The sequence below is a fragment of the Fulmarus glacialis genome, unplaced genomic scaffold (assembly GCF_000690835.1).
Source record: "Fulmarus glacialis isolate BGI_N327 unplaced genomic scaffold, ASM69083v1 scaffold6880, whole genome shotgun sequence".
NCBI lineage: Eukaryota > Metazoa > Chordata > Aves > Procellariiformes > Procellariidae > Fulmarus > Fulmarus glacialis.
Window position 1 is genome coordinate 24,843 of NW_009187012.1, and position 10,730 is coordinate 35,572.

General features: G+C 40.1%; 1 protein-coding gene across 1 annotated transcript in view; it reads left to right on the plus strand.

Annotated features, from left to right (window-relative positions):
• The window catches only part of TIAM2 (T-cell lymphoma invasion and metastasis 2), a 32,931-nt gene extending 22,640 nt beyond the window's left edge, over window positions 1–10,291 (plus strand). Inside the window, exons 5-13 of the mRNA XM_009573431.1 lie at window positions 143–251; window positions 830–1,009; window positions 2,407–2,525; window positions 3,702–3,810; window positions 5,530–5,588; window positions 6,426–6,531; window positions 7,237–7,324; window positions 7,891–8,045; window positions 8,921–10,291. Coding sequence (XP_009571726.1) covers window positions 143–251; window positions 830–1,009; window positions 2,407–2,525; window positions 3,702–3,810; window positions 5,530–5,588; window positions 6,426–6,531; window positions 7,237–7,324; window positions 7,891–8,045; window positions 8,921–9,564 — 1,569 coding nt within the window. The 3' untranslated portion in view covers window positions 9,565–10,291. The remainder of the gene's footprint in view (window positions 1–142; window positions 252–829; window positions 1,010–2,406; window positions 2,526–3,701; window positions 3,811–5,529; window positions 5,589–6,425; window positions 6,532–7,236; window positions 7,325–7,890; window positions 8,046–8,920) is intronic.
• The last annotated feature ends 439 nt before the right edge of the window (window positions 10,292–10,730 follow it).

The following is a 10,730-nucleotide window of genomic DNA, read 5'->3' on the forward strand; positions in this document are numbered from 1 at the left end:
CATATATATATATATAAAAAAAAAAATAGGATATGTATAGAAAGATAGCAGATAATCTCACTGTTGAGCCTCTGTGTTATGTGCCTGAACATTTATTTAGGATTCTAGTAATGAATTAATATTTTGATTGTGTTGATTTCAGAAATTGCTGTTTTCCCTCGGAGGCTCGTTTCTGTATTATGCTGACCACTTTAAACTGTACAGTGGCTTCTGCGCAAACCACATCAAAGTTCAGAAAGTTCTCGAGAGAGGTAATTTATTGTCTTCATTATTGTAATTCATTTGCATGAATTTAAACTCCAGTGAACTACTGTAACAAATCTTGTCAGCTTGCAGAGAATATTGGTACAAAGCAAGGGCTAATCGGGTATCTTTCAATAGGAATAGCTAAGATCTGCGGTTCTGCTGAAGTATGGTACAGAACTGAAGGGATAACATTTCTTTTGTAACATCCAGGCAGTAGCCTGACTAGCTACAGGAGCATCTTCCACGAGTTTGTGCCATCTGCAGATCCAGCTCATACTCCAAAAAGCAGCAACAAATGGTAGAATAAGTTAGCAATTACTTCCCCTGCCATCCACTGCAGTGCAGTGGAAAAATTACATTGAGGAATAATGTCACTGTGATATACTTGCTCTCTTAGCCCTTATGTATGTTATTTAATGCAGGAAATGATTATGAAATGGATAGTGTAAACTACTTTGTAAACCATCTATTGAAAAGGGTGAGGCTTTTGGTGCTGGTTACAAGTTGCAGTTCTGTGCTTTCAAGTTACTGTGGCTTCTATGACTTCCACGTTCAATTGACCAACTCTTTTATTTCCATCTAGCCAAAACAGATAGTGCCTTTAAGGCCTTTCTGGATGCTCGAAATCCCACAAAGCAACACTCTTCTACACTGGAGTCGTATCTCATAAAGCCTGTTCAGAGAGTGCTGAAATATCCTCTGCTTTTAAAAGAGCTGGTGTCTCTGACAGACAATGAGAGTGAGGAGCACTATCATTTGACAGGTAACTTCTTCCTTTCTTCTACAGGAATAAATATGAGTTAAGTTTTATTTCCAGCCCTTTCTGAAAATGCAGGTAGCCATTCTGGTAGATAGCACAGAACTTGTCAAAACAGAGAGAGAATTCCCTCCCTCTCCTTAAAAATAGTAAGTAGCTTTTTCGTGCTTTTAGCAAAAAGTCCTACTTGGTATGTCCAAGTCCCTTTGAGAAGTAGATATACCCAGGATTTGCCATGGCAAATAGGATCGGCGTATTTCTCCTCAATTATTGCACAGGAGCATGTCAGGTCATAGTGTTGGGGTTTTTTTCCCCACTTGGGAAACACTGACCAAAGCTCCATCTTGTGGCTATTACTCAGTTTTTGAAATGTGTCAAAGTTTAAGAGTGCCACAGCAGGAAATTATAGTTGTTTGAGGTTTGGCTGTGACTCTTGCTGGCGTAGAAGAGATCTGTGTCAAAGCTTTGCAGTCTTCCTACAGAGACTTGCCTGTCTAATATATATTAGAGTTGATTGCTTTTCTAGGCTCAGACGCTTGGGACTTCACCCTGGCCAATTCCAGTTCAGGTCTGTCAGCACCTGGTGGATGAAAGTCTAGAGATTTATTTCATGGAATGATTGTCATTTTAACAAAATAGATTCAGGCAAAACACATTGTCAGCAAAAAGTCATGAGGCTGTTACTGACTTCAAAGGGAGCTTCTAATACTGTTCCCTTGCCCTTGCAACGAAGCTGGGGGTGACTTACTTGCAGGTCAGGATTGATGCCAAACTTCTAAAAGGCTGCACAGTTAAGAGCTGGCAGGACTGGAAAACTAAGCGCCCTTCAACTCCTCTCCATTAGACACAAAAGTCTAATGAAATCTAGTGTCATTCTTGCTTAGAAAACAAAATATAAACAAAACCTGGCCACCAGCATTTAATGTCATGGATACAATCCATGAGGAACTTGTACAACCTAGCACTGTATTTCTTTGTCTATTCTGTGGTGAGCCAAATGCAATTTGTTTCTATTAAAGCTCATCAGATGACTTACCCTACTATGGGTGTAGATTACTCTAGAGATCCTAGTGGCCCTATATATGCAAGATGCAAAACCTAACCGTGTTTACTGTCGTGTTGATAGGAATATTCATGCATCTGGGGGCTTATCACTGGAATGCTTATTGCGGCCTTTTCAGGCACTTAAGACACCAGACAAGCATTTTTCACTTACTCTGATCAGGAGGCATACCTTTTACGTTGCTATGAGAAAGCACTGATATAAAGCTAGAATTCTGTTAACCAGACGTTGGGAACACTGCGTCATTTTGCCTGCTTCAAGTGGAATTCAATAAAAAATGTCATGTTTAGGAAACACAATTGAATTACATAGCTGTGTATGAAATTTTTAAACCTTATAGAAGCACTGAAGGCAATGGAAAAAGTAGCAAGTCACATCAACGAGATGCAGAAGATATATGAAGATTATGGCACTGTATTTGACCAACTGGTTGCAGATCAAAGTGGAACAGAGAAGGAGGTAAGAGAAGGAACAACATGTTTTATTCAATCCTGAAGCATTATCCTGCTTGCCATTGGGTGTTTTATCTCTTCCTGAGATAATTTTGGGAACTTATTTGTGCTGGGCTTCCTCCATTCTCCTTTAATATTTTGACTTCCATTTCATATCTGCCTGTGAAGTTTCTTTTTGTCAGTAGGTTACGGTAAAATTTTCAGACAGCTGCCAGAGCCGCCTTCTGGACTGACAGGAATTGAAAGCAGGAGTAGACATAATTCTCAGCAGTAAAAATCCTCCTCTTCTCAAATGTTGCAGAGATTATCCATGCCCTAAGGCATTCAGATTTTATGCTATAGAGTTCTTAAGTTCTTAAGATATTTTTTCACCCATATAAATGAAAATGGCAATTTGAGGGATTTCACATTAAGGTCTGTTATTCTCATTCTCTACACTTCCAGCGCTGAGGCATCCACGGGTATTTGTCAGAGCAAAAACCATTAGTTAAACAGACTGTGTGCACACATCTTCCAGAACTGGGGCAGCAAGGTCTCAACTTAGCTATTTACATGAAATGATTACTAAGCAGATCAAATCCGTAAAGGTGAAGATCAGATATGAGAGATGCCGGCTCAGTTGTTTTATTTCCTCCTAGTAAAAGCCAAATCGCCCCTGTTGGCTACCTGGTTTCCCATCATTTATGAGGAAACAAAACTTGACAGCCTGGGAGATTCTTCACAGTGTCCCACAGAAGAAAGCAGCCTCAGAGTACGAAACCTCCATTAATTCTGCCATTGGCAGTGTCACTGATACTAATTACTCTATAGAAATTAAAGATACTTACAGCTAATAAATCAGCCAGTTTGCAACTGGCAACATGTAAGTGGCAGATCATCAGATCAACTTAATATTCTTCCAAGTTATTAATAGTAAGAACTTCTATCCAGCTTCCATAACTTACGGGCTACTACTTTTTATAGTTGTTACTTATTTTAAAAAGGGGATTACTCACACTTTTCCTGCCATAGTGCAGATCTCTCTGCCCTTCTCTCTGTACATAAAGTAAATACAGAAAACATAGATCCTTAAAGTTATTGATGTGTACTCATTAACGTTTTACTCACATATATGGATCGCAGCACTGATGTATATATATTTATATTGTTTATTTATATTATCTACTGTTATAATTTAATACAGGTGACAGAGCTTTCAATGGGAGAACTTCTGATGCACTCTACAGTTTCCTGGCTGAATCCTTTCCCATCACTGGGCAAAGCAAGAAAAGACCTTGAACTTACAGTGTTTGGTAAGTGTCTTCCTTAATGACTCTCTGCTCTTTCAAATCTAAAGATTACCACATTAAATCTTCTTACAAGATGAAAGCCACCATCTCCTTTCACTGTAGCCATGTGATATCTAGGTAGACTTACATCTGAAAAAATACATAGTTCTATATCGTAATCCGAGAAGTGAAAAGTTTCCATTCATTTGTTTGCTGTTGCTGTTTGCTCTGTGAGCCAACCTCAGCTGCTCTCCTGCCTATATGTAAACTATGGAAATTAGTGATTTTCAAGAGACAATATTCTCTTTAGAACAATCTGCTAAACCAAGCTTTCAAAGGAGGCTGGTAGGAAAATGGTGATTTATTCTACTCCTGGGAATTTAGGCTAAGCTCTGCTTTACAGCTACTGCATCGAAATCCCCATCCAGATTATTTTAACTGAGAAATGAATGTGGAAATGAGAGTATACAACCAAGAGTTTTATTTAATAGTATATATATGATTAATCATTTAGTAATTACCTAAGTAATTAAATCTTCCAGTGAAACATCTTAGGCACTTGTCCATTTCTTTAAAAAATATTTCTTTAAAATGTCACTGGATAAACACCTACAGAACAACTCGGGTTGACGAGAGACAAGTTTCTTTTTCTCAGGGCTGTCGTGCACTCCTTTTCCGGGAGGCATGACAGGTTAGGGGAGGTGATGCTTCTAACAGAAGAACAAGCAGGAGCTACGTCCCAGGTTCCTTGGATGAGCTCCGCAGTGATCCACATATGCCAGACACTTCCCAGCAGGACATGTATGAATGAATGGCAGACTACTTGTCTGCCACTTGGGAAACTGAGTTTTATTCTCACTTCAAACCCTATGTGGGCAGCTTAGAAAATGCACCTAATATGTGGAACTGAGGGAAACTGCCAAGCTCTGGGGTAAATACTGTGCTCGCTATGGCTGCATCCTGGCTTCATGTAGGGATGAGACTCAACCGCATACCATTGCTGCTCTCTCCTCTTCCACTGGAAGGAAACATGGATGCATGAGCAGGGTTAGAGCTATACTGCCCTTGCATTTGATCTGGGATCCAGGACTGCTCTGCAGAGCAATCCCTTAGTTCAGCTGCAGCTTCAATGCCCACATGTCTCTGTTCCTCCTTACAGGTGAGAGAGAACATGTCCCTGCCTCCCTGGAGGCTGAAACGTTAGTTAGGTAACATTAGTTAGTTAGTTATCCGGTCGGATGTTGTGGAAGCCAGAGAATTCCTGCAAATGGAAAAGCAGGGATTGAGATGTTTGAGATTCCAACTAAACAAATGCTGAACTGCAGGAAAAACAGACTTAGTGTCCTTTTTCACAGCCCTCTCTTGATATAGGCCCTTCACTCCACTTGAAAACATCCACCGATTAAAAAAAGAAAATCTGAATCTTTACATCTAACCTACATCTGCTGTATTTGTTTATGTGAAGGCTGCTTCACATACCAGGAGACAGGCTGCTGGTAGTTTCAGAATAAAGGTGCAGAATGGCTTCATTCTAAACATTCAGAACAAAATCTGAGGAAAAAATACTGCCATTGCATGAACAAGCGTAGGATGAAAAACCCAGTTGTCATCTTAATACAGGGCAGTATTTGCTTATCTCATCCTTCACATTCCTGTGACTACAATCATCAGCTTCTCCAAGATAATATTTTCATTTAATATTACACTGTAATTAACAGTTTTCCTTTTTTTCTTTATTTTTAGTTTTTAAGAGGGCTGTAATACTGGTGTATAAGGAGAACTACAAACTGAAAAAGAAAATGGTAAGTCTGGTATCAGTGGAGGTGGTGGGTGTTCATGCACAGGATCCTACTGCAGTGTGAGATGGACCACACCGGTGCTGAAGGGGGAGTGACTGTGGTGAAACGCCACCTTCCCTCGCTAGGCTGGAATTCTAGCTAGCACACCTAAAACAAGTGCTCAGTATCTATGCAGCAATAAATATTTTTTGTTATTTAGTAAGCAGCAGCATCTTCTCTGTGTGAGCCCCATGTTAGTTCCATCAGGTGGAGTATGAAACATTGCCACGTAGGAATCATTAATTCTTCCAGATGGCATTTACAATGGCCTACCTTAACGTAGTATGTAGGTTAAAGACCTCTGTTTATAGACCCTTGATCACCCTGGAAGGAACGGGGGCATTATAAACATAACCTCCTCTGTCCCCATTTACAAAATGAATGCTGAAGTCAAGTAGCAAGTTGTATATTCTGTATACCAGTGGTGAAGTACTGCACCATGCTTATCATAACAGATAGAGGGGCTCTAAAAGTAGCAGCAGCAGCTACATGATTAATGTATTCTCCTAATCAACAGTCTGCGGGCTCCTTCATGGGAAACTTGTTCCCTAGTAGTACTTATATGCAAAGTATTATTTTTATCCATTAAAAACAAGTGCTTTTAAAAGTTGAAGCAATTACAAATTCCAAAGGTTGTGTCTATCACCATTTCAATTACATTTACAAGCACATATTAGAGTACTGAAGGAAAAAGTCTAATGAATTTAGTTTCTCTTCAGAGGCAGGTCTTTTAGGAGTAACACAAAAAAACCCCACTTTTTTTACTTCTTAGAAATATCCTTGTTGTTTTTCTTTTTGCAGCCTACTAATGTTCGTGCTGCACATAATTATGGTGACTTGGATCCATTTAAATTTCGTTGGCTGATTCCTTTATCTGCTCTTCAAGTTCGACTGGGGAACACAGCAGGTAATTCCCTTGCACTGAATACTTCAGGATTGAATGCTTTTCTGGGATTCTGTAATACTGCTTCTTCCATAAGCCTTTCTGGAGCCTCTGGAAACAGGCACGTGTAGAGAAAATAGTATCTACTGTTGTGTCTACGCTCAGGGGGTACAGGCTTGATACATTAACAGAATTTTTTCATGTGGTATGTTGGCTTCTTCCGTGAGTGCAGGAAGATGCAACGTGATGTGAAGGAATGACAGGATGGAAATCCCCAGTGAAAAGATACCATGAATGGGAAGGTGATTTACCATGGTTGACACCCTTATGTTCTGTGTGTGCTGAGCCTTGCTTTTTTCCAAATGTGGGAAAGTTGACTGCGTCATTTGTGGCAGTAGAGGGCTGTGGTTTTGTTTCCCCTTTGAGTTGATCTTTATGATCCTATGCAGTTCTATGTCTTCTGTAAAGTGTCACTAGGTGTTTAGGGCAAATAAAGCCTTTGCACACCTGAGAGAAGATTGAGTTTTCAAAGGCAGCACTAGCCAGGCTGCTGCAGCAAGGGAGTTCAGGGGACTTTCCTTTGGGTTCCACCTTGGGTGAGATCTTCTGTGGATCCACCCATGCCTATGTTAAGACTGCCTTCAGGAGAAGAGGAGCTCTGCACTGGTCTTTCTAATGCTGAAGGTTTTGTGAAGAATATACAAAAATAATGTTTCCTTCGATGCACAGGAACAGAGAACAGCTGTATCTGGGAACTGATTCACACAAAGTCAGAACTAGAAGGCAGGCCAGAAACAATTTTTCAGTTGTGCAGCAGGTAAGCTTTATATGGAGGTTGTATTTGACAAATCACATTAATGGAATTAAAAAAAAAAAAGATTTTCCCCTGCATGACCTTTGCATTAGCACTTCTAATGCAGCTCACACTCTTTGAATCCAGGCACTATGCCAGTGTTTAACTGCATAAAGTGTAAGAATTTGAAATTGGAGTGAATTTGGTGCAGTGATCCAATGTCAGAAATCTGCACAGACATATGATCGTAAGTTCCAATACGATATGGGCAAAGTAACTGATTTTATCGGACTCTGAGTTGGTTAGCAGAAATTACTGTCTGATAAAGACCACTTAAGGGGTGATCCCTTGGTACCCAAGTTACCTTTCAGGCCGTTTTTCTAAGGAGAAGTAACCAAGATCTCGAAACAGTGTGTGAAGTGCCTAACATCACATAAAGATGTTAGCTGCAAAACCACTACTAAAGCAAGCTACTGAAAAAAACCCACTGCGCTAAAGCACGTTGGCAGAAAGGAAGGGGGCAGATTTTATCCCAATAGTGTCTTACATCAGAGGGGAAAATCTGGTTATCTGTTTTCTTAAACTTGCAGTGACTGTGAGAACAAGACTAACATCGTGAAGGTGATCCGTTCTATTTTGCGGGAGAATTTCAGACGCCACATAAAATGTGAGCTACCGCTGGAGAAAACATGTAAAGATCGGCTTGTCCCACTCAAGAACCGTGTACCTGCAACAGCCAAACTGGGTAAGAAATACGTTGTCAAAGTGAAAAATGGAGTCTGGACTCCAGTGCTGCAGAAGGTTCGCAATTATTACCATGATTGTAGTGTGCCATGTGCCAGACCCACAAATCCCATTTCTTTTTTGGGCTGGGGAGGTGGTAGAGTTTCTCCACAACTCAGTGAATGACAAGGGCTAGAGGAGATAAGCAAGCTTGCCATCCCCCCAACACTGTGATGTGTCATTAGCTCTCTTAAGGGAAGACTTAATAAGGCCCAAATTAATTTTGCTGGCTGGGAAGAAACAGACTCCCTTTGGCATGCAGTATTAGTGTTCTTTCCTCTGGGTTCCCTTTAGTAACTCAGGCCTAATAACATTGAAAGCTAAAACAACTGCCAAAAGGCAGGGGTCTTGCTTCTTTCAGTGCACTAAATCTGCATCCCAGCAGATACTCTAATTAAGTACAGGCTTCAGACATTTTAGTTAAATGAGTAGCTACTAGTATTTCAAGTTCTCCATCTGATCAGTTGTCTGTAAAATCCCCTTAACGTCACAGGAGCCGGGACAGTTCAACTCCCGCCTGCAACCTGGCCCGCCAGTGCTTGAGGTGCCTGAATCAGTCTTGCTTTCCTGCGGATGTGTGTAAATCATTACTATAATTTTTGGAGGATTTTGTGTATGTTACACGTGAAGGCAAGCATATGGCCCTGGGGTAGGTGGAATGAAAACTCTGATATGGGATCGTGCTGTTGGTATTGGAACGCTCACACATCTGACCTGGGATGATTATCAAATGAGACTATGTACACTGTAATTATAAGTGAGCTATTGAGACAGACAGTGTAACAACCAGCTGATGTTTTGCTCAGAAAAATAAACCTGCCTTTTTCCTCTGCACAGCTTCCACAAGGTCCTTGAAGGTACTGAAGAATTCATCCAGTAGTGAGTGGAACGGTGACCCGGGGAAAGGCACCTTCCAGGACTCTGATGAGTGCAGCCTGAGCAGCAGCACGCAGAGCAGCAGCTGCCACACCGCTGACAGCATACAGGAGCCCAAAAATTCATCTCCCGATAAACACGTACAGAGCTGTGCATCCGACTTTTCTAGTGTTCTTGTCAAAGAATCTGATATTCTCAGCGATGATGATGACGACGATGACTATCAGAGCCTAAAAAAGGGCAGTCCTACGAAAGACATCGAAATACAGTTCCAACGGCTGAAGATTTCAGAGGAACCAAGTACTGACTCTGAACGGGATCAGGCTGCTGAAAATGAGGAAGGCGATGGCTTCGAGACAGGAGAGCATCCAAAGCTGGTGCGTGGCCATTTCTGCCCAGTGAAGAGAAAAGTAAACAGCACAAGGCGTAACAGAGGAACCTTAATGGCAATGCAAGAACGTCACCAGTCCCTTGACAGTCACTCTGATGCTGCAAACCTGGATCTGAACTCTATTTTAGAGAGAGAATTTAGCGTCCAGAGTTTAACATCTGTAGTTAATGAGGACTGTTTTTATGAAGCTGCAGAGAGGCATGGGAAATCCTAGCTTTCTAAGCACTGTATTTAAAAATTCATTTGAAGTCCACATAAAATTCAACAAACTTATTTTGCTTTAAAACTAGTAAATTCATGGAAGCTGCAGGAAAACTACTATCTGATTTTGTGCACTAATACATTTTTTCCACAAAAACAGCTGTAAAGGATTCTTAAGTAAGTTATTTTAATTTATTGTGGATCAAAAATAGATTAAGTTGGCCAAGGTCTGTAAATTAGTTCATCCCTTTCAAGCAGTTATTAAAATGATACAGTGTTCTTGGGGAGGGGAAGGGAAGGATGGCCTCATTAGTATTTTAAGTAATGTGGAAAAGGTGCTAGTGAGTGGCAGAGGGGATTACAATGGAAAGTAGCATTGCAAAATGAATTTTTCAATACCTTGGGCATTTTATTTCTTTGGTTTTCATTTTTGCTTTATTTAAAGCAGAATTAAGTTATTTTAATGTGTTTTAGTGCACAATAGTGCAGAAATTTCATTTTTGTAAGTTTCAAGATGCTGTTTATACTTTATACATATGTGTAAATACAAAAACAAAGCTTAGCCTGTAATCTTTTATTTGACTGTATTTTTTATTTTCTCTACCAGCCTGTACAGTAAAAGACAAATAAGTATTGTACTTAGCCATATTTTCTACTTTTTATCATGCTGCTTTTCTCTAGTTGGAGCTTTAAATCCCAAATTCTTTGCTTTTGCATAAATGAGAAGAGTATTAGCAGACCCTGAGGCAATCTTTATCCTCCTTTAAGTCAGTCACTTGAGTATATTTATACAAGTTTTGGCTTTTGTTTTTTAAATTACTCTGCACAGTAGGATGTTCCAGGATAAAAAGAGCACAAAAACCCAACACCGTCTTACATGCTGAAGTATGGAAAGTATTTTTTCTTACGTTTCAATAATGCACTTTCATTCATATAAAACTCAATTATTTCAGAAGTATCCCAACTTAATTACCTGTCTCACAACACACCTTGCTCTTGGTATGTGTTCTAGCCATTCCCCTGAAGTAAAAAGAACCTGTAGGCACCTTGTAACTGGACTGTCCTTTCACTTCTGTCTGCAGCTGAATGGAATGAATAAATAAAATGGGAAAGCCCTCTCTCTTCACCACTTTCTCAAAAGTAGTTCTTCCATACCTGCACAGATGTAGGAATATATAA